The 24,734-nt window shown below is 42.0% G+C and overlaps 1 protein-coding gene across 8 annotated transcripts in view; it reads right to left on the bottom strand.

Moving 5' to 3' along the window:
- Positions 1–24,734, bottom strand: part of LDB2 (LIM domain binding 2) — a 381,494-nt gene that overhangs the window by 53,582 nt on the left and 303,178 nt on the right. For all 8 annotated transcript variants that reach the window (XM_027103291.1, XM_027103290.1, XM_027103293.1 and 5 more), the window contains exons 4-5: positions 20,473–20,595; positions 17,762–17,845 (exon numbers count right to left, since the gene is read on the bottom strand). In XM_027103291.1, the coding sequence (XP_026959092.1) occupies positions 17,762–17,845; positions 20,473–20,595 (207 nt within the window). The remainder of the gene's footprint in view (positions 1–17,761; positions 17,846–20,472; positions 20,596–24,734) is intronic.

The following is a 24,734-nucleotide window of genomic DNA, read 5'->3' as shown; positions in this document are numbered from 1 at the left end:
ACCCAGCACAGCCAAAAACATCATATAAAAGAGAATTTTAACTGAATTTTTTTAAGACTGATGCAGAAATTGTAAATAAATATTAGCAAATGGAATCTGTGACCCAATAAAAGGAGGATACATATTGAACAAGTGGGATTTGTCCCAAGAATGAAATGATGATTTAGTAAGAAACCTATCAAAATAAAACTTTGCATAGTGTTTACACACAAGGAATCGACCTGAGTCCACTCTCAGCTCTGCCACTTACTGGTTGTCTCATCTTGTTCAAGTTACTTAACCTCTGTGAATGTGAGTTTTTTTAACTTTAGAGTGAAAATACTAATAATACTGAGTTCTAGGTTGGGTAAGGGTGAAATGAGTTGATACATGTAAAGAACTTGGAATACTGCTTTGGACAGTAATTGCACCAAATAAGCACCAATTATTTTTATTAATATACCTAATCATAATAATAAAAAGAGAAAAATAATACCAACTGCTTGGACACTATAAATACATTGGATAAAATTCAATATCCAGTTTTTCTTTTAATAGCTCTTAATAAAATAAGAATAGAGAGATATTACCTTAATATGAGAAATATATCTATCTCAAATCATAAGCCATCATCCTGCTTAATGAAAATATCTAAATGCATTCCCATTAAAGTCAGACACAAGATAAGGATGTTAATTATCCTCACTATTATTTAACACTTTTCTGATGGTACTAGCCAATATAATTAGAGAAAAGAAAGAAAGAAAACATAAAAATTGGAAAAGACTTCGTAAAATAGTCATCAATTACAAATGATGTAACTTAGCTGGAACGCCAAAGAGGATACACTAAAAAAAAAAAAAGCTGTTATAAATATTAAGAAGATTATATATGATGCCTGGGAATAAAAGTAATATAAAGAAATCAATAATTTTTATAAATACAAGTAAACCAATTAAACTATAAAATGAATAAAAGATCGTATTTGTGATAATGAACAAAATACAGATGATGTAGGTGCAAAGTTATCAAGAAATGGAAGATACATATCTGTATCTGTATACAAAATGCACATACATATGGACATACAATATATACATACAAAGAAAAACCTCAAAACATTACCAAGGGGCACAAAAAGGACCTTAATATTGGAAAGGCTGTCCAAAATTATGGATAGAAAGACCAAAGATCATAATGATAGTAATTCCCCTATTGTTAATTAGTAAATTTAATAGGATTCCAATAGAATACTAGTAAATTTATTTTTAAATTAGATAATCTAATTCTAAAGTTTATATGAAAAAATAAAGATTTAAGAATTCTATAAAGAAGAATGATGATACTATCTTAATTCTACTAGGTGCTAAAGTATACTGTAAAGCAAAAGTAATTTTTAAAGTGTGGTGTTGGATAAAGAATATAAAGACAAGTTAACAGTCCAGAAATGGACTCAAATAGGTACGGCAGAGCAGAATATGCTAAACTGGTGTTTCAAATTGGTGGGGACAATATGCATTAATCAACAAAGTGTGTTTGGACAACTGAGTAATTAAATGGGGGCTTCACATTTTTACCCCCCAAATTCCATGTGGATCAATTATTTAAACATAAAAAGTTCCCCAACTTTTAAAAGTGGCATTAGAGAGCATAGAAAAATATATTTTATTATTATTAGCTCAAAGAGGGCTAATACTAAATACAAAACACAAAACTGGAGACATAGGGGAAATACTGCTCCACCTAACACACACACACACACACACACACACACACACACACACACATACACACAAAACCCCCCAAAACAAAAAAAAAAACATAAAAAATACAACCAAATCAAGGATAAACCAACGTATAGAAAGTTAAAAAAACCCCACAAACTATATATCACAACAAAGTGTGTGCTTCTTTCAAATATAAGAAAAGAACAAGCCAAAAGAAAAATGGGTAAATTATATGAACAAATAATTCACAAGAAAGGAAATACAAATGACTCTTAAGTATATGAGAAGATAATAAATCTCTTTTGTAATAAGAGAAAGGCATATTACAATGAAAATGAGATGCCATTTTTCACCTATAATATTGGAAAATAGAAAAACTTGATAATCTTCAGTTGTTGAAAAGTGTGGAAAATATTCATTTTATGTGCTGCTGGGGAAAAGGAAACTTGGTACAACCTCTATGTTGAACAGCTTGACAATATCTATCAAAATTACAATGTATGTGTCTTTGGACCTGGCAATTTTACTTCCAGGAATTTCTCCTACGAATTTAGTCTTTTAGGTGCTGCTGTATAAAATCAAATACGAGAAGATACTTGCACATCATTGTTAATGATAGAAAAGGATTAGAAACAACCTAAATGTCCATCAATAAAGCACTTATAAAATAAATTATGATATATCTCTAAAGAGTGATATACCTCTTTAGCATATATCTCTGCTGTTTTTCTAAAGAGTGTCACTGCTCAACACTGTGAACCGTATGAATAGTATATTAGCATTTGCACACACGTGTATGTGTGTGTGTGTGTGTGTTTAAAGCAGTATATGCTTATAGAATATCACAGGAATAAAATGCAAGAAACTGGCAAACCTGGCTGCCTGTACGAAGGAGAACTAAGAGGTTGAAACTAGGTGTAAAAGGTATATATTTTAAAGATTTTTACAGTTTTTAAATTTTGCAATATATGAATAAGTTATCTATTCAAAATATAATTGCTTTTAATGAGGTAATGAGGGTTAATTAAATGACTTGCAGTGCCTGGCACAATGTCACCAGGCAATAAACGGCTCTCATGTTTGCTATTATGACATTCAATAGGAATTGGATGATGATGGTGGAAAATGGAAAAATCATGGAGTCAAGTGATTGTCTATCTTGGATATGGGGGTCCCTGTCCCTAAATATTAGAATGAACCATACGAAATAGCCAATATTTAACAGGGTTTGACCTGCAAAAAGAGCAATTTCATACAATTCAATCCCAAATTACTTTCTTCTGTGTAAATTAAGACTGTACTCGATAGTGAGAATAATGGTGGCCGTTTGTTTAATTATTCCTTGCCATCCAAACCTACCTGGTTTCCAAATTTGGAGAGTGAGAATTCAGAGAATGAGTTGGAATAATGGGGATACTGAACTACATGAATCAATTTGGTTCCTGAGTTTTGGATAGCAAGTAGCTTGAACTGGATAAGGAAAAATTTATTTAAGCTTTTTTTTTCAAAACTCATTTAATCCTGAATTAGGAATACAAGAGTTTGGACATTGAAGGTTTGAATAGTGAGTGAGGGATACCTGTTTTGCAAAAGACCCTTACAGCTTACAAAGCATTTTAGTATAAGTGGCCTCACACATTCTTTAAACTTTGAAGGTGTTATCACAACACCCACCCCATTTTACAAAAGGGGAACTGTTTCTGCTTTGCAAGCTAGTGCTAACCAATGCAACACAACTGGTGTTGAGGGAATTGACAAAGGCCAAGACCCACTGCCAGGGCATGGCCCCTGTTCAATGGTAAGACTATACGGTCCACATCTCTCCAAAGCAAGCACTTGTCCTTCCCACCTCCCATCTGTGAATGAGATAGCAAGAGTCCCAAAGTTCAGAAGTTATGGGTAAATTGTAGGGTTGCCACCATTTTGCATATGCCTGTAAATTCTGTTAATTAACATAAAAAAACTTTGATTTTTCCGCTTAAGTTTCCCCCTCATGGTAAAACGTTTCAAGAATATGAATAGATGACCACAAAGGCCTTCTGTAGGTAAAGCATAGGCAGAACCCAAGAGGGACATTGACAAAGGAAGGAAGGAAAACAACTTCTTTGATCAATTCCTAAGACTACAGATACTTTTTCTATAAAAGCCACATTGTGAAGTTTCTGGAGTTCAGTTCTGCTCTTGTGTCAAAAGTTTCCATGATGATCTATGGCAGTATTGAACTGAAAAGGCATCACTTCATCCCTACCTTGTTTCACAAAGCTTGGGAAATAGGCAAGAAAGGAGGGAAAAATTAGCTGCCTTCTCAGGCAGACCTCCAGTCTTATATTATGATTGGCCTAGGAAAAGTTTTAAAGAAACCAGGAGAAACATATATGAGATTCTCATGCACAGAAAAATTTAGTGTCAAATAGGGAATCTGCTGGCTAGAGACCAGAGTAGACCCAGGCATACAATAGGGGCTCAGTAAACATTTGTAGACTGAATGGGACCAGAATAGACCCAAGCATACAGTAAGTGCTCAGTAAAGGTTTATAGATTGAATGGGACCAGATTAGACCCAGGTATACAGTAGGTGCTCAGTAAACATTTGTGAATTGAATGGATGTGAACGAGTCCTGCAAATGGAGACAAAAAGAAAGCCAGAAACTATCCTATATTAATAGGCAGGTAGCCTTGAATTTGGGTCAGCCTTGAACCTCTTGGGTTTAGTTTCCTCATTTCTAGCATGGGATTTATTAATACTTTATTTGTGGTATTTGTTAATATTTCGATTTTGTATTCCTTCTTTTTGGAATGCTTGACTAGAAGTCCTTAGAAGTCATGCTTATCTCCCTTGTTTTATAGATGAGGACCATTTATCAAATAAAGTTAATGACATCCCTCCCCTCCCCTCATCGACAGGGTTGTTTATAACTGCAAATAAGAACATCAAATCCTTAGAGGAAAGTGCTACAGGCGCTCAGTCTATGGTGTCAAGGATGGTTAATAGCCTTCACGTAAGTGTCCTCCCTATTCCAAGGCAACACTTGGAATTGGGATTTTATAAATGGTTTGCTCTTTAAAATTTCCAGCTTATCAAGGAGCACATCTCAAGTTGAGTAGGCTTAAAATTATTGGTTCTCTATTCAGGAAAGAAGAAACAAGATTCCCGCTTTCAAAACACCTGCATTCCATTGACAGGCATAAGAGACAGGGAAACAACCAAAGGATAAACCTGAAGATTAGGTAGGACGACTCAACTGATGAAACATGCTACAAGGAAAATAAGCCAGGTAAGGAGGCAACAGAAAGTAACTGAGGTGGGGAGCCCACTTTAAACTGGCTGATCAGGTAAGACAGCCTTGTAGCAGAGTATCCCAGGCAGTGGGAATGATGACAACAACGACGATGATGATGTTATTTACTGAGGACTTACTACATTCCAGGCTTTATTGTAACCACCAGTACCATTTTATTTAACCCTCTCAATGACCCATTGAGGTAAGGGACTATTATTATCATCATTTTGTTGATGAAATTGAGGCACGGAAAGGATAGAAAATTGCCCAAGATTCTGTAGCTAGATAAATGATATGATAGAGCAAGTAGAGGGGCCCTGGAGAGGAAGTTAATAGGGTGGAAAGCAAAAATCAGGCCAGGGCACTGGAGCTTGCGATGAGATGAAGCTGCGGAGGTCAGATCCCATAAGGCCTTGCAGGCCAATGGCCTCCCTGTGCTTAAGTGTTCTGTGCTCTCCATCCATGGCATCTGTTGACAATTGTCTGTTGATAATTTTCTGTTGACAATTTGGCAAAACAGCCTGGTCATCTCAGTGGAAATGACTGACCTAATCTTCAACCCAGCTCTTGTTAGGAGGTGACCTTTCTGCAGCATGACTGTGGGCAGGGCACCAGGTCAACATGGGATCCCATCCAGCCTGGCGATTTACCCACTGAATGACCTTAGATGAGCCCCGGAACTGCAATGAATCTGTTCCTTCTATAAAATGAACACCTACCTCCCAAACCAGTTGTGAGGATTAAATAAAGCCAAGTTTGTGTCTTGCCCATAGTAGGTACTCAACAATCTCAGTTCACTGCCCTCTCTTCTTTGGGAGGGGCATGGTAGATACTTTAAAATTTATTTGTTTTCTCTTAATTATGGTTCACATTTCCAGCCACTCCCAAGCGGATTTATGAAGATCAGGACAGAAGAGTTTAACCTCATCTGTCTTCCCCGCTTTCACAAGTTTGTTTGTTTTCTACCTACTCTGCTCCTTGAACTCTGCTGGGGACAAATGATGAGGTCATGCCATCTAATAACAGTTGCTATCTCTAAGGAATGTGAGTTTTCTGTGGGCACTGAGGTGGTGCCCAGGCAAAGTTAGAGAACAACAGAGACCGGGCACAGAGAAAGGTCTCGAGCCCCATCGCTACACAGTGAAACCTACTAGCCCCTTTTCACGTTTCAGGCTACTTCCCTGCCTGTGCTCTTAAATTAAAATAAATTCAAACAGCTCTCCCCTTGCCCCCTGCCCCGAATTTTCCTGACATACATTTTTTACCCATTCTAGACAATTAGGAAGGCTGTTTCTCAGGACCATTAATTCTGGGCTCCGTCCTGCACTTCATTTTGCAATCCCTCAGCCATTTCCCCCCAGACTGCCATTTCCCACCTCCCATCTCCCCTGATTTTCAGTGTCTTGTTAAACAACAATTTCTTTCTCTTTCTCTAGTGCCGAGACTGGGAAATTACTTTCTTTAATCCTAGCCCTATTTGTACCTTTAAGGTCGAGAATTTTAGAAACATGGGTGGCTCTGAAATTGTTTTCAGTTAGGACTGCTCTTTAAAAATACTGTTTGTGTGTGTGTGTGTATAGTTTTCTCTTTTAATGTTCTGATAGCCGTTTCTTTTGGCTTGACTTTAGAAATCACGGTTTTCTGGTCACAGGGCTGTCTCTATGTTACGGTTTTTTTACTTCTTTAAGAGTTAACTGCTTTAATTCCCTTATCATGTGGTCACGTGTACTGCTTTTCCATCTCTAAATGCAATGAAAAGTTCCCTTTGGGTGTTCCAGGTTTTGCTCATTCTATGTGTGCACTGTTCTCACGGCTCAGAAGGCCTTTCTTTGCCTTCACTCAGATGGAGCCTTTCTCCAACGGCAGGAGGAGTGGAAAAGTCAGAATGAGGTGGGACAGCTTTGTTTCGGAGGCCACTCACTCTTAAAGCACCAACTCTCCTGCAGGCCCAGGCCAAGGAGCCTGTCCTCACCAAGACTGGGTGTGCAGGGGGCTTGGGGAACAGGCAGGCCTGAGCCCTGGGAAGCACTGCTGCCAGGACCAGCTTCGCAACCTCAGGCACTGACTGATCTTTATCTGTAAAATGTGGATAATAATTCCTTGTCTCATCCTTTTATTGAGAAACAGAGAAGTTCCTGGCTAGCTAATGGTGTTATGACGGTCATGGTGGTTCTGAACGGTCTCTGAATACGATTCATGATGAGTGTTCTAAGCCAGCGCTTGTCCGGCGATGGGTCACGTGTGCTCCCAACACTTGACTAGTGGCCACGCAGCACGGGAGTTGAATCACACCTAAACTGCTCTATAGCCCGGTCAGTGGGTTGAGTCCACTGCATGAACTTGGATGTCCTGGCAATGTCCGACTGTTATAGTAGTTTTAAAGTTTTTAATTCTCGTTTTCTGGACTTGTCACAAACTGGTACCAAACAGTTTGCAAATCTGCAGTGATCCAAGGACCACAGAGTGAATAGCACGTTTTAGGCTGTGGGCTTTTTGAGGGTTCATACCATGAAGGCCCTGTGGGAAGCCCCGGAGGTTTGCTGGGATGGTTCTTTCCCCGCCGCCAACTTCAGTGTTTAGTAAGAGTGTGCTGCTGGTCTGCCTGCGTGAACCGTCAGCGGTCTGCTCAGATGCCAGCCCATAATTACGGTGACTGCCACTAGCGCTGGTTCATCTCAATCTCTGAGCGAGGATCCTGTTCCATCCTCGGGCTTGGCTTGGCATTTAGATAGGAAAGGGGATTGGACTGTAATCCTTTCTCGTGTCATAAAACCAAGGAAAATATCCTGGCTGGCAGTCAAGCCTCATAAAAATAAAAAAACAAACAAAAAACACCTTGGCAGGATTCCAAACGCTCACTCCAGCCACGGCCACTCCAAGAGGTCACGTCATGTCATTCTGTTGAGGGTCATTTTCCAAAGCTAATTGCTCAGTTCTTCCAGACATTGGACAATACTCTTTTGCTACCTGTAGAAGCTACATGCAAGGACCAATGTTCTTTAGAATGTAACAATCACAGCAACAAAAATTTTCATTCGGTTGGGAAATTAAAGGTACGGGATCAAAAAACATTCCCATGAAAACTCAGTGCTTTCACTCCCAGTTGAGGACCCTGCTTGTCTGAAGAGGTAGATTTATCTAACAATCACAACAAAAGGTTATAAATCGTATTGAAAACACCCAGTGACAATGATCATACTTTGTATTGGAAAAGGGGCTCCAAATACACGGCACATGCCTCAGACTCCCTCCTGCCACCCTCCTCGGCACATGTCATTCATTTATCACTTCTCCTTCTTTCTGATCTATCATCTGGCTTCAGAGTCTCAGTGTAGAATTCAAGGCCATGACCAATGTACAGGAGTGACAAACGGAATGAGACTTGCTTGGCTTCCTGGTGGAGTCTTTTCAAGTTACATGTGCTCTTCGCACGCACGATCGTTTTAACCCTCGACTGTGATTCAGTTCTTGTGATTCACAATGTACGTCATTACTCATGTGTGAGAAAACTGGGGCTCCGAGAAATTAAGGCAGTTATTAATCAATATCATAGAAGGAGAAAGTGGCAAACGTGAAATTGGAGCCCTGATCCACGGCTCTAGGCAGCACAGGAGGGGACTAGTGTTTATTACTTTCCTCCTGTGTGCCGGGCTCTTTTACCTTGTAACTCATCTAATCTTATAAAATGTAATGTGTGCCAACCTGTGAGACATTATTCTTCCTGATATTCAGATGAAGAAAGCGGGATTCAGAGAATTTCAACGACTGGTTCAAGGCTGTTATGGGTCGTAGGGGGGTTAGCATCTGAACCCACATTTCTCTGAATCTGAAGCACGTTTGCTTTTCTTACCCACATGGCCTCCACAGCTCCGCCTCTGCAGAGAACATCACTGAGAGCAGGACACGGCAAGGGTACTTAGAGGAATGGTATTAATGACAGCAACAACTTGAATAGGACTTCAGCGCTCAACATTTAGAGAAACGTTTTGGTTAGCCCCACCCTGGAATATTTGCAGGGTGATAAATGATAAATGCCTGATAGGATAACTATGTAGAAACACGCAAAAGTGTTTACCAAATAACATTAAGAAATTGTATGTATACTGATTACATTTATGCAGAAATTATGCATATTAGATGGAGAAAGAGTAAGAGGAAACACAAAGAAAATATCTTTTGGCGGGGATACAGGATAATAAGATGTTTTAAAGTTGCGTTAAACATAATGCTTAAAAAAAGTTTGTGTATCCAAGCATCAGGAAAAGCTGGCCAAAGAAAATAGGCAAAAAAAATCTCCCATTAAGAAATATGTCGGGCTTCCCTGGTGGCGCAGTGGTTGAGAGTCCGCCTGTCGATGCAGGCGACATGGGTTCGTGCCCCGGTCGGGGAAGATCCCACATGCCGCGGAGCGGCTGGGCCCGTGAGCCATGGCCGCTGAGCCTGCGCGTCCGGAGCCTGTGCTCCGCAACGGGAGAGGCCACAACAGTGAGAGGCCCGCGTACCGCAAAAAAAAAAAAAAAAGAAAGAAATGTGTCCTTGAGATCTGAAAGAACACATTTCCAAAACAATGAGAAGGGCATAATGGCACTTAGAGTAAAAATTAAATGCTGATTCAGAGCAAGTAGAAGTAGTGGTATTAGAATAAAAATTGACATTGGGAAGTCTGAGTATTTTAAGTGGGAATTTTGCACACTAGAGCAATCTGGAGGCCCCATGCCATGTTTCTTTCATTTCTTGATGCATTCAACTCTACTTCTCTTTAGATTTCATGGTGAAGTTCTAGGTAGTGACTTTGAAAATGAATCACACATTTTTTTTTTTTTAAATACTGTAGGGCAGGTGAACTCATCCGAGTTCTATTACTTTTGGTGTGTGTATGTCATTCAAAACCTAGTCTTCCATTTACCAAGCTCCCATCCACCAGCCATCCATTCAAGAGGCATTTACTGGGTGTTTATCGTGATCTAGACCTTGTGAGGCCCTAGAAATACGAGATAATCTGACCTTATGTTGCTCTGAGTCTAGCACAGGAGACAGATGCGTGGAGTGACAATTCTTATGCAGGACCTACCAAGAGGTAAGCAGGAGATCCTGTGTGCAAAGAACCAGGGGCACAGGGGAGGGGCAGCTGCTCCCGCTGAGAGTCAGAGAGAGATTCTCAGCGAAGGTGATGGCCGATGAGTCCTGCAGGATGAGGAGAAGCTAGCCTGGGAAAACTGGATGGAAGGGAAGGGTAGGAACAGTGTTGCAGGCAGTGAGCCATACTGTTCCAAGGCATGGAAGCAACACGGCATGACGAGTTCGGGGAAATGCAGGCGGTTTGCGTGGCTACAGGATGATATGTGAGATGGGGAAGGGATGTGGGAAGAGGCCGGGAAGCAGCAGAGGCCCCGTCACGGAGGGCCTAGAGTGCCAAAGTCAGAAGCAGAGCACTTGACGAGGGCACTAGAAACTGTAAACAAGTCCAAGTTAAGTCATCTGCTGAGACCAACAAGGATGGGTATCCTCAGGCTATTAGGAGAGGAGAAACACTCTGGGATGACCTGAGGTCCCCAGCTGAGGCTGGACAATGTGAACTGGAAGCAGACCGACTTATAACAGTGTCTTCAACTCCCCGCAAAAGGGAATGTGCCTTATCCATTCTTATAAACACCCTGGCCCTGGCCCTTTTGAGCCTGGAACCTAGTAGATGCCACCCCAAAAGTCTCTTGGTTAGACGATTGACTTAAAATTTAAAAGCAAAGCCAAACTACCCCAAACCTTCAAGGTATAAAGAAGTGCTGTCCCTACAGTATCCAGTGGGCAAGGATTGTCCACTCTACTGTTGATGGGAGATGAATGAAAACGGCGCATTCCATTCATGGCCAAGCCAGAGGTTTCCTTTAAATGCTTACCGACAGGGTTTCTGCATTACCAACCCTCATTCTTTCTATGGGATAGGAAATGGAACAGATGTCAATTCGTTTTCAATTTTAAAGTCTTATTCTTTAAACCTAGTTAAAGAAAACAGTTTCTGCATACAGTAAACATTCACATATAAGAGCTGCATATGAGAAACTGGAAATGATGGCAAGTTCAAACCCTGAGTTAGAAAGGGCTTTCACTTTGATGAAATGAAAGTCGAGAATTAAAGGATGAGACTCCTGGGTGTGCTGACCCACGAGAGCTCTCCTCATAACTCTGAATACAGCGGAATCTAGTGAATGACTTGATTCCACCCAAGAGGTAGGACCAGAGACCTAAAAGACTGGACTCTACCCAGGAGAAAGGACCAGAGACCCTTACAAGAGTGCACCTGGCAAAGAGAAGGGAACTCCACATGAATTTATCTCACTGGAATCCAGCGAGGGTGGTGTTACATCCCATTTCCCAGATAAGGAAACAGGCTCAGAAAGGTCAAGTAACTTTCCCAGGGTCACAAAGCTAGCAAGTGGCTGTCCTCTGACACATCCTCTTGTTTGTCTGACCCCTTAGGCCAGGACTCAGCATGAGATGCTTCCCTGGACCATGCCATGCTCTTTCCAGGACAAAACTTTCTCTAGAACTATACCACTCAGCTAACCTGTACGTTTTGGACCCAAACTCCTTAAACAAACTTAAAAGTTACATTCCAGCCATGTGGAACTGTCTAGTGTTCCCCCAGCCCCTACCCCCCCACCAGCTTTCTGCATCCTTCTCTGACACTGCGCATGGCTGACCCTCTGTCTTGTCTGTCTGGGACCATCTACTCATCTTTCAGAATCAATTCAAGGGCCAGTTCCTCCTTGAAGACTTATACCTTCCACACCCGCCGTCCAACAACTCCTCCATCCTTTGTACCTGGAGTCAGACCGTGGCTTTAAATCCCTTCTCTGCCACTCACCGGCTCTGTGACTTTGGGAAGTTACCTCCCTGTGCCTCAGTTTCCCCATCTGCAAAACAGGACTAACAGGAGTCCTGTAAGGTTGTTGTATTAAAAAAAGACTCCCGGCAAAGAGCACAGCTGCATACCTGGCACACAGGAAGTGCTCAGTGATGTTAGCTAGCATTATGTGCGTCTCTGTACCCGGACAGATTTCTCTCCCAGCACATTTTTTTTCTTTCTCCCCTACCAGGCAGTGATCTCCTTAAGGGTGTCGGAGACCTGGCACAAGAGTGGTGTCTTATAGATGCTTGTGGAATGAACAGTGAATAACGGGCGAAGGGGATCTGGGGGGAGCTGATGAGGTGCCACGGGCAGGTCTCATTGACTTGGACTTGCGCCGATGCCTCTTCAAGGGCACCTGGCCTTCCTGTGCCCTCTTCAAGGAATACCAGGGACAGCAGGGCCTACTGCTGTGTCCAGCAAACATGGTAAAGGACACGTTCCTGAAATCCCACCCCCTTCTCCCCTCTCTCGTTCCCTCACCAGAATGCACTGACTGAGGGGCACCGTCACATCCACTTTAGGAAATGACTCCCTCTCCAGGAGACGGCGGGCACGTTTTGTGAAACACACTACCCGGTTTCCGGGATGCCTAACAGCCACTCACTCGGCAGGTCCGTTCCCAGCCCCAGCCCCAGCCCAGATAACTACCACAGGGACGCTCGGTCAGTAAGCCCTGGCCTCCCAGAGGTCACCGAGGCGGCCTGCAGAGGAAGTGAGGCCACACCTGGTCAGGGCATCATCTCTGCTCGGCCACCTCCAGCCTCTGCTCCTCGAGGACCAGCGAACCAGCCATTGGCCTCCAAGCACCGCGCACCTCCAGCCTTGATGTGCTGGGATGTGCCCGAGGGAACGCAGGCAGTTTGACAACTCAAATCAAATGACAACGGCTGTTCTGTGGTCACTTCGAAAGCATCAGGTCCCCAGAGTCCCAGCAGAGTGCTGCCCGGCGCACCAGCATCATCATCTGTGTTCACAAGCTCTGGAGCTGGGCTGCTGTGCTTCGCAGGCTCCTTCCTCCAAACCGGGGAGCCGCCTTGGCGGGCTTTGCACATGCCCCGAGGGCAGGCTGCCCTGAGAGTGATTCGGAATTTCCTGGGAATAAATGAACTTGTTCTGGCGAAGCTAGGTGATTATAATTGCTTACCTTCTGTATTGCTTAATTTCGTTTCATGAAAGACAAATCTTACTGAAATTTCAGATGTCTGGAGTATTTAAAATCTCCATTCCTCCTTTCCAAAGCAGGACACATTGATTCTTAAAATTCTTCTACTGATTTAGAAGGCCTTGCATTAATATTTGTCAACATAAAACATCTCACCTCTTCTGCAGATACTGGGCATAGTTATTGAAGTTCATTAACTCTATTTAATCGACACTTCACCTGACTTTCTGAGGTTTGAGACAAGGCTGAGTTCCTCAGAAGGATGGGGGAGCTCCAGGTTTTAAGGCAGTTTTATAAATAAATGGTTTTTCTGACTGCTCAACTGTCTTACAAAAGTAGGTAATAAGAGTACCAGGGGAATCTTAGATTCCGGTTCTGAAATGAAGAAGTAACTTTTGTTTCTCCTTCTTAGCGACCACTGACCAGGCCAGGTCTCCTCATGGAAGCCTGTGTGTCCTGGATTTGGCTTCTGAGTTTGAGAATCTGCTCAGCCATGATTTGCCAAGGGGCTCACAGCTGCCCGGAGGGGTTGCTGATGGGAGGTTGGCTTCTATCCTGACCGTCTTCCCGAGACCCATGGGTTCTTCCCTGGGCTCTCACGGGCCTTGCACATCCCTCCATGTCAGCACGCCTCACTGGAGCTGTAGCCGGCCTTGCCCATCAGCCTGTGAGCACCCCCCTAGGAAGAAGGCCAGGTCTCCACGATGAAGGTCCAGCACCTGGCACACAGCCAGGAAGACAGAACAGGCTCAGTAAGTGTCCTGAAGCAATCAATAGATGAGTAAGTGATGGAGTGAGTGGAGGCAAGAAAGGCAAACGGCCACTGAACCAGGATGCACAAGCCGGGGAAATCAAGTGGTGTTGGGAGGACCAGGGTGAGAGAAGACAGCCAGATGCCATGCTGCTCTAAGTGGTTTCAGTATGAGGAATAATGATGGACACCCAGCAGGTGCTCAATAAATATGACAGTGAATACTAACTGGGTACTTGCTGTCCCGGGCTCTGGGCTAAACCCTTTACGTGGATCGTCTTACTTAATCCTCCGGTTAAACCAGGAACTGATATTACTTTTGGCGAAGTACGTTAAGGACCCAGTGAGAGACGCTGACTCCCCCGTCAAGGAAGGAAAGACATGACCCAATTCCTACCAATATCATCATTCTATGAAATAGTGCCATTTGCAGCACCATGGATGGACCTAGAGAGCATCATAGTAAGTGAAGTAAGTCAAACAGAAAGACAAATATCACAGGATGTCACTTATTTGTGGAATCTAAAAAAAAATGGTACAAATGAACTTATTTACAAAACAGATTCCCAGACATAGAAAACAAACTTATGGTTACCAAAGGGGAAGGGGGGAGGGATAAATTAGAAGTTTGGGATTAACAGATCCACACTATTGTATATAAAATAGATAAACAACAAGGACCTACTGTATATTACAGGCAGCTATATTCAATATCTTGTAATAATCTATAAACAAGAATCTGGAAAAGAATATATATGTGTGCATATACATATATATATGAATCACTTTGCTGTACACCTGAAAGTAACACAACATTGTAAATCAACTATACTTCAATACAAAAATTTAAAAAAAAACCCTATCATTCTACTTTCTTACTAGAAAGGCAGCAGTTTTGCCATGAGACACATAGATTCTAGAGTTCAAGTCCTGGTTCTGCCACTTGGGGACTTAAAGCTGGGTGACTGACTTTACTTATACCATCTGTGCCAGCTCTCTTGTGGGGAAGGTACTGGTGCACGTGGGCCATTGTGACATCCAGCTACATCAGGACGTGTACATATAGCAGAGCCTGCAGCTACCGCTACTTCAGATGGTAGCCTTGGAAACGCTACTCTCTATTGCCCCAAACCATACACGGTTCCCTGTGTCATTCCCCCTCTGCAGGTGTGATGTCCTCACTCTTCGTGGGCTGGAAGCAGAGAACTGCAGATGTGGGGACCAGTGGGCCTTGTTGACCCCAGGGTGAAGGCCACAGTTTCACTGATGACAATAAGAGCAACTGGGGGCGGGGTGCGGGAAATTCAGCCTTTATTTCTCTGTGTTAAACGCAGCTAAAAGATGTAATAAAGGATCTGTCCAAGATCTCAGCAGAGAGTTAGCGACCAAGTCTAGGATAGACTCCAAAGTCCCAGATTCCTATGTGAGGTCAGCTGAGGGTACGTAGTGTGGAAATTCTTGATCCGCCTAAGGAGAGGCATGTTCAGATGGTTTAAACTAAATCTCTCCTGGTTCCTGACAAGAAGAAATGCCCAGCAGTGTAGGGCATCCTTCTGAATTCCTGTGGCTGGAATGGCACTGCAGACCCTCACTTGCCCAGACATTGCTACCCACTCCCACTGTGCCAGGAGCCCCACGGGGGAGCAGTTTTTAATGCAGAGCCTGGAGGTTTAGGAGAACGTAGCCTCGGCTACCTTGGCTGGGAACACTCCCCTCTGGATCCACCCTCCTGGGCAGATTCTGGTTTTCCTCTGAGCAGGAACCAGGGGGCTGTTGAGTGGAGAACGCCCTGGCTCAGGGCTGCCAAAGGGGCGGGCATGCTGGGGGTGAGGCGGTGGGAAGTGAAGCTGACTCTGGCTTTTGCCACGTCTCGACTGGGCTCTGGGGCATCTAAACTGAATAGAAAGAGACTCTTCTCGCTCACCCAAGAAGGGGACACTGCCATCCTCGTGGTTAATCTTTTCAGAGGCTCCTGGCCCAGTAGCCCAGGCAGCCAATTGCTCCAAGACCTGGCTCCCAACTAACTCTCTCTCCCATTTCTCCTGGCAACTCCCTTCATGTCCCAGCATCAACAGACTGCTTGGAATTCCATCCCCTAACTTCTGCTCCCTCTGATGGAAATGTCCTTCCTCCTCCTTTCTCTGGTTTAACTTTATTCATTCTTTCACACACTACACAGGCATTATCTCTTCCATGAAGCCTTCTCTGACTGATTCTTCTGAGATGTCTATCTTGTATTCCCATAATTTCATCTGGAAACTTCTATCATGGTATTCACCATTTTGCATATAATGTTCTGTCTTTATGGGTCTGACTCTCGTAGGAGGACGTTTCTTGATAACAGGTGCAACGACTTTTGTCTTTGAATCTTCAGTGTCTTGCCCAGTGCCCGGCACATTGCAGTGAGGGCATGACTTGGAAACATTTGTCCAAATTATTCTTCACTTACAGAGGAGGAAGTCCGGCCAGGACATTTCAGCATTGCAATGTATGCAAACATGACTGTACTTAGAGGATTGTGAATACAAAACAAAATTCACAAACCTGCACTTAAGGATAAAGAAACAATAGCATAAACATTATGATGGGGTCGGGCCCTGGAGAAGTGGTCTGCTACATCACGGTGGTGAAGGAAGCCAGCAACTCAGAGGCAAAGGAATGTGGACTGTGGCCACTGCCTTCGTGTTGACTCTGGAAGACAATGCTTGCTTTATGAAGGAAACCATATCCTCTACTTGCAATGTGATGACTGCCAGTCCACACTAAAAACCAGTGTGATATATGTTACCCTGTTAGACCAAATACGGAGGCTGTAAGCGTTATGTGGGCAGAGAGTTTTGCCTAACATTTAATTTTTTTTAAATAAAAATTCACTTTATATCCAAACCAGAAAATCTGTTACATGTTACACAGAAAGTCCCTAAGAAGCCTTAGAAATAAATGTCTGTGTTATAGCACCAAGGTGAATTTCTTCAAGGGACTCTCTCTGGAGGGCACACTGAGCCTCCTCATAGGTGACTGGTCCCTGGGTACAGACACAGAGGCTGTGAACTCAACAAAAGCACATTGGAAACTTGAAACAATCAGAAGGGACATAATGCCAAAGCATTTTATGAAAGAGACATTGCTAGCCTGTGAATAATTTATTCCAGGAGTCATACAAACATAGAGAAGAAGAACACTGACAAAGTCTAGGTTTGATGCTTTTTGTTAATTAAACCCAATCATCTGTTGATCACACACACACACACACACACACACACACACACACACACACTGTGGTATAAGACATACATATTGTGCTACTATTCACAATTGTCAAGACAAGTAAACAACCTAAATGTCCATCAACATTTGCAATTGTTGATGTGGTCCACGCATGCAATGGAATATTACGCAGCCATAAAAAAGAATGAAATAATGTCATTTGCAGCAACATGGATGGAACTAGAGATTATCATACTAAGTGAAGTAAGTCAGAAAAAGACAAATACCATACGATATCACTTATATGTGAAATCTAAACTATGACATAAATGAATTTTGTTTCTACGAAACAGAAACAGACTCACAGACATAGAGAACAGACTTGTGGTTACCAAGGGTGGGGGAGGGGTGGAGTGGGAGTTTGGGATTAGCAGATGCAAACTATTATATACAGGATGGATAAACAACAAGGTCCTACTGTATAACACAGGAAACTATATTCAATTCCTGTGATAAACCATAATGGCAAAGAATATGAAAAAGAATGTATATATATGTATAACTGAATCACTTTGCTGTATAGTAGAAATTAACACAACATTGTAAATCAACTATACTTGAATAAAATAAATTTAAAAAGATATACGTATTGTGATATATTACCTCATTTTAATTCCTTGGCTCAAGATATATATAAACCTCTAAATTCAAACTCAACAGGAAATATAATCAACCCATTGGTCTTACCCTGAGGTAGTTGAGGGTGAAATTTGTTAGCCCCATCCTGGTGATGTTTTTGGACAGCTGATCCAGGACCTGAGGATCTTGTGCCTAAACAGGAAAAAAATCATATATTTTAGCCCTGTAAGATGGTACCAACAAAGTCCTCAACTGTGCTACAGCTGCTAAGAAACACAATCTGCACCTTGTCAATTTTTCTCAGAGGGGCAGGCTGCTGGAGATAATTTAATTCACATTTTGAAGACACTTGCATATAACACTTAAGGACACTTTTGGATCAGTGGTGCAAGACCCATCGCCAGGGAGAATCAAACTGAGTCAGATGGGAGAAATGACTTTACCTCCTCTGTGAGAGGCCCTGCGTCTTCAGGAGGAGGGTCATTAAGTCCAGCCAGGACACCTCCGAGGTCCCTGGCACTGCCGCCCCCCTGCCCCGAGGGAAGGTGTGGGCTGGATCTAGCAGAGCCATGCTTTAGGACTGGCCTCTGCTGCGTGTTGTGACAGTGTTGTTTTCAGCAGCTTGGAGCTGAGGACTAAATGTGAAAACTTTGCAACTGCCATGAAATATACACATATATTAAAAAATTCTAACTCTCCTCCCCATTAAGCGAAGGCTAGAAATAGATGTCTTCAACAATTTTCATCCTGCAGGACTGCAAGGGTATGCATAATATTTTCCAAAGTATCAGCCACAGAACAAAAAGATGTGATGTTTTGTGGGCCACCCCCAATGTTCCATTTGACCAGAAAAAAATGAAAATTCTTTCTGGATTCCAATGTAAAGTGTCTCTTAGTTGATGCTCTTTCTTTCTGTTTGTCTTTTCTTCTTTTTTAATTGATATAAACTGTTGCTAAACAGAGGAAGTCTTAGTAAACATCCCTTTGTCTCCACATCTGCATTCATGAGACCATCTAGGTTATACCAACACCTTAATTGATTCTTTTTTTTTTACTTTAATTTTCCTCACAGTGATACAACCAACTGGCTTTGTGTATATAAATAAAATGCAGGAGAAACAGTCAGAGCTTGTCACTTTTCATGTCAATTTCTGGAAAGGGGATCCTTTGTGGACATGGAGCTGGTGTTTATTGAAGCCGTTCCAGGTTCCAGGAAGAGCTGGTTCTGTAGCGACGCATCAAATAGTTGTGGTCGACCTCAAGGAGCTCACATTGCAGTTGGAAGACAGGACGATAATAAACCCATGGAAGGATATTTTTGCTTTCATCATGGCCATTGCTGCTGATAGCCAATCACCAATACTTTCAGAGGTCCTACTATGTGCCAGGCACTGGCCTAAGTGCTTATGTGCATTAACTCTTAATTTTCAAACCAGTCCTCTGAGGCAGGCTCTATTACTATACTCATTTTATAGATGAGGGACTGGAAGAACAGAGATGTCATGCCACTTGCCCAAGGTCACACAGGAACAGGGATTCAAACCCGTGTGTTCTCAGGCCCAGGCTCCTGACCACTACTCTACGCTGCTACTTCTCTGTCTATTTTGAGACCAATAAGAATGGCTATTCCAGACTGCTTCAAGGAGAGAGGAGAATGTGAACTGGGCTTTGAAAACTGAGGAGGACTTGGGCATGGATGGGCAAAAAGAATGTAGCACTCAAGTGTACAGCACTCAAGTGTACAGCAGAAAGCACAGGGTTGATGGAAAGGGCAGAGATTGGACAAACCAGATGGGAGGAGGGTGTTGAGGACAAAAGCCTGGGGAGACAGCCTGTGTATGGACAGTGGGGAGACAGACAGCTTATCAGCCTGGGTGTTAGAGTCAGAACCTGCTGAATCGAAACCTGATTTGTCCCTTTTGGGCTGAAAAGCATTGGACAACTTATTAAACCTATCTGAGCTTCCATTTCCTTACTTCGAAATAGGAGTAATAACAATTCACCTCTTCGAGTTACTGTAGGGACTAAATATAAGGTGTCCAAAATGCTTAGCGCAGGCCCTGCATATCAAACACCCAGTAAACGCTCACTACTGTGACTGTATTCTCTTTTCATTGTACAGGGTCTTAAAAATCAGGCTCATTCAGTCTGATTTTGTTCCAAAGCATTTTCGCAGAAGCTGCTGCATCGCGCATTCTGGAAGAGGGATTTATTTAATTTGATGCTATGTGACTCCTTCTTAAGGGACAGACCTGATGAGTTCCTACCAAGTCTTACCTTTAAAAATCTCTCTAGATTGCCATCAAATCCACCCTTGCACCTCATTTGTGCTCAATAAATTTGGTGTGATTTATGGCCAAATGCGACCAAGAGGACCCCAGGTGTTCTGCGGCTTCCCAGCGCTGTGGTTAGGAAGGGCATGGACACGGATCTGAGGTATGTGAGCCCCAGGTCTTGTCGGATGGTTCTAATCAAAACTAGAAACTGTTTTTCTTACTCTTTGTTCTATTTCTTTGCCCATTTATACATAACAGGTTTATTAGCCCAGGCAGAGCAGTACTTGATAATGACTGCATGGAATTTAAGAAAAGTACAAACTGTTTATTGAGGTAACCTCAATTTGGAGTTTAAAATAATAAATTATTTTTTAAAAAGGCTCACAGTGCACCAAACTTGGGGGAAAAACTCATAATTTAGAGTTAATTACCTAAAGTGTGAAGACTCTGGGAGTTCTTTCACGGTGAGAAAGCGGGGCTTCTCCTTTTTGAGTAAAATGAGGGGATGAAAGGAAGTAGTAAAATAGAAATTAAGTTACTTACATGCATGGCAAGAATGCTTCTCGGGACTAACTCTCTGTATTGTCTAATGGTAAAGTGCCATGTTTTTATTCTCATGAGATCATCAAAGGTGAACTCCAAGGTCAGTCTGCCTTCTGTACACACCTGGAAGCAACAAACAACGGACTCAGTGGTTAGGTACTTTGTGATCACCACATTTCTGTAACTCACAGGTCAGCCACTCAGCGTGGTCTCCCTGACTCCCCTTGGGCGGTGCTGGATCTTGACAAAAATGTGACACGGGTGATGTATCCAAGGAGAACCAAGACAGGTGTAAGATCTGGAATCAGTGGGGTCAAAAGACAGCACAGCTGCTCACTAGCCATGAGCTAAAGGTAACTCGACTAGTTACTACTGAAACTCCAGGAGCCCCCATTTCTTCATTTATAAATATACAGACAAAACCCATCTTATAGCAATGATATGTCAAAAACTCCTGGCACACAGTGTGTCCCCCACAAAATCGGTACTCTTTCACCTCCTTTTTTCTCTCACTTTATGTGAAAGTGATTATGTGAAAGTGATTTCACATAATCACTTTCATTATGCTTCTACCATAGGAGTTTGAACTCTGTTCTAATCTTGGTTATGCTACTCTGGGAGAAAGTATCTAATAAAAGTATTCCTGCTTACGTATGAGTTTCTACAAGGTTGCCCAACAAGAGAAAGTTTTCACTTCCAAAGAGAAATGCCAGAGGGCAACGCTTAACCCAAGGCTGTGGGTATTAGTTAGTGACACGTGGAAAACAGAGGCACATTTAGAATATATTCCTTGAATCACATCCTATCAGCCATGACAAATTCTGCTTGCATAAAGGGCCAGGCTTTGGGGGAGCCAAATTAATTTAAGAAAAATATATATTATTAATGAGACAGGGTTTCTGAGGCTCAGGAACCCCTTGATAGAGTGATCAGTGACAGGGTAGCATTTTTATCTTCTTTTGAAAGTCAGATGATTTTAGGCATGTAGTTCTTATTTTATTTGCCTTTCTTTTCACTGTTAATGACTTTGAAATGAAAGAAAATGCTGGGTAGTCTCATGGCACTCATTCTATCTCAACTATATAAGATAGGAAGTGGAGGCATAATATTGGTTCAGTTGTAATTAAACAATTACAGCTCATTATTCAGTCCATGTTTACCTTAGAGAAGCAGTAGAAAATAATGGATGGAGGCTTTGGCATCAGAAAGTCCTAAATCCAAATCATCACTCTATTTTTCACTTATTTTGCAACTTTGGGAAAAACAAATAAATTCCTTAAGTTTCAGTTTCCTCATCTGTAAAATGAGGATAATAATATCCTTAGGTAGGACTGTTGGGAAAGTATATTAAATGAAATTGTGTATATAGATTGCCTAGTACTGTACCTGCCAGTAAATGATAGTTTAAAGATGAAAGACATGTAACCAAAGAACACAGAACCCTAGACCACAGGTTGTTATAATGTCTTATCTGAGACCTGCGGGGGTGGGGGGCGGGGGGGTTTGAGCAGTGTCTCAGGGCCTTTGCTGGGAAAAACTTAGCCTCCACCTGGATGCTGAGATTCCCACTCACTTTCTAGACTCAACCAGAACAGCTTCAGTTTTATCTGTTTTAAATATTGGACTTCTGATCAAGCCTTTTCGAAGAAAGATTTCTTAGACTGAGAAAAGAACAAAACTTTGGAAATCACTGCACTACACATTAAAAAAAGCAATCCACTGAATAGGGAAAATGATCATTTCTAAAACTATAGTCCATGAAGATCATTAGCAATTTATATCAACCTTTTATGAAATATTAATAATCACTTCCTTCTTTGGGAATTTAATACAAAAAGCCATCATTTATTGAGTTGCAACTATGTCCTAGGCACTGGGTTAGGTGATTTCTATTGTCTCTAATTTAAGGTAATATTTTCTTTAAACAAGTGAAATACCAGTGCAGGAGAATTAGTAATGTGTGGATAGGGCACCACTTAAGAAAGATGCTAATAACGTCTGCCATCTTCATTTTATCAAAGGTCTCAGAAGCACTGTCAGATAATTATTGATAACCTGGGTGAAGACCTCTAACTCAGAGCCAATTAGCAGAATCTGTGGGTAATTTCAGGCATTGGGCTCTTTGCCCCAAAACTCCTTGTCTGAGTGGTCTTCAGAGCCTCGTTTTTGGCAACTTTGCCATGAGAGTCGAGCACAGTGAAATTGGGGAAGACTTCAGCGTCCCCACCTCACTCCTCTAGAGCCTCATCAGCATCGGAATTAATTTAGCAAGGTTTTCAAAAGAGCTGCATGGAGATTAAGACACGCAATTCCCCCTGGAGCATTAACATGACAGAAGCCACCTGCAGTGGAGGCTTTCACAAAGGGGAGGTAACTGCGGCCAGACATTGACAGAGAAATGTATTGACAACACAGGACAGGGAAGGGATATTTGGATGCTACAATCCTTTTCTTTTAAAGAGGGAGGATTATTGGCTGTTTAAACAAATATTAGCCCAGTTAAATGTCATCCTTTTTTATTATCTAATCTGTTTGTTTTGTGTTTATGAACCATAAACCCAAGGCAGAGAGTGGTTTCGGTTTACTTCTACTGGAATAGAATTTCATAAAGGGAAGGCCTGGATGGAGTTCGTCTGATGAATTACTCAATTGGAGCAGCTCTAAGGTCAAGTTAAACTGTGTTTTTTGTTTACTGTGACATAGCAAACCAGCTGAGGACTCTTCATGCAGCCAAACTGCTGTGGGCCTACAAAAGGGAACATCTCAACAGCCTTGGACTCCTCCTTTCTCAGCCCAAACCAAGGAATCATCTTTATCCAAGGCATAGGATGTGCAAAAGAGGAATCCTGAGAATTGAATCTAAGTTGATTGTGTTGGGTGTTTTCTTTAAGGGAAATTAAATGACTGACTTCCTTGAATGAAAAGATGGAAGAGAATTTGGTCACTGCTAATCTTCCCCAAGTAATTCTATCCACAGCCTCCACCCAAGCCCTATGCAGTCTCTCCAACCCCTGCTCCCATCATGGAGGTTAAAGGAAACTGAAGGCTTTGTGATTTATTTTATATGCAACAACCAGCAAATGGAATAGAGGCACTTAAGAAAAAAAAATATATATGTATATATTCCTTGTTTGGAAATTGTAAAAAAAAAAAATGGGCATAACTTATGAAGGCGGTTTTCTCTTTTCAGAAAAATTCTGTGCATTCCTTGTAATCAATACAATTAATGTAGCTTTTATCTAAAGTTGGCCTTTTTTAAAAAAAGCTGCCTTTCACTTGGAATCCAAAATCAAAAGGGTCCCCAATTAAGAAAACATTTTCTGTTGTGCTGAATTCATGTTACCGTACTGTGAGCTCTGACATTTTGTTTCTGTGGTAACCAAAATCAGCTGATTAGTTGGCATGGCAACAGAAAAGATGTAATCCCAGCAGACACACTCTAATCAATGCCCCCAGCACAGATGGTCTCTGGAGGATCAACAAGAAAGAGGCTGGCAGGCGTTCAGCGGATCACGTGCTAGCTTGAGACTAGGCCAGGAACAAGAGAACTAAAAAAGAACATTTCTCAAACTAACCGGTAGCTTTTTAACCCTTTTCTTTCTTTGACTAATTGTAAAGCAATACTGACCATGTAGTTGTATAATAAAATGATTCTCATGTAGCTTTTATGAAATACAATGTACTTTTTAGGTGGGGATGTTCATTTAATTTTCTTGGCCTTTATGCTTTGAACAGCATGCATGGACTAGTGCTTTTAGATTAACCGTTGCAAAAAGCCCATTGTGTTTTACTTCGAGCTGCTGCATATGTAAATGCATATGTCAATAGATAGATATATATATATACATTTATTAGAGCAATACAATCATTGATATTATAGTAATTTGGTTAGAGTCAGGATAAGAGCGTAAATGTATAAATCCTGGAGTATAACATGGTAACGTGGTGTACAGGCTAAGGTAAGAATGATGAACTAACTGTCAAAGACATGAATGAGGATTCATATTGGAAAACTGGTTGGTATTTCCATGGTACTTTTCTGCAGTAGTAACTAATTTCACAATCAATAATTGAGATCAGAAAAAAACGTAAACCTATGTTTACAGAAGTGATAAGGTGTCCAGTAAAGGCTATACTTATGGTTCCAGTGTGTGAGCCCCCAGAATAACCCAATACGTACCCCAGAGAGGAGTTCTTTCACTATCTGAATTCACACCCTCAAATACAGTTCAAGGGGTCTTTGACTCTGAAAACCTTGGTGA

This window comes from Aethalodelphis obliquidens, unplaced genomic scaffold (assembly GCF_003676395.1).
Source record: "Aethalodelphis obliquidens isolate GAN/ISIS:26980383/991018 unplaced genomic scaffold, ASM367639v1 scaffold6, whole genome shotgun sequence".
NCBI classification, from domain to species: domain Eukaryota; kingdom Metazoa; phylum Chordata; class Mammalia; order Artiodactyla; family Delphinidae; genus Aethalodelphis; species Aethalodelphis obliquidens.
This window is presented reverse-complemented; position numbering and strand designations above follow the sequence as displayed.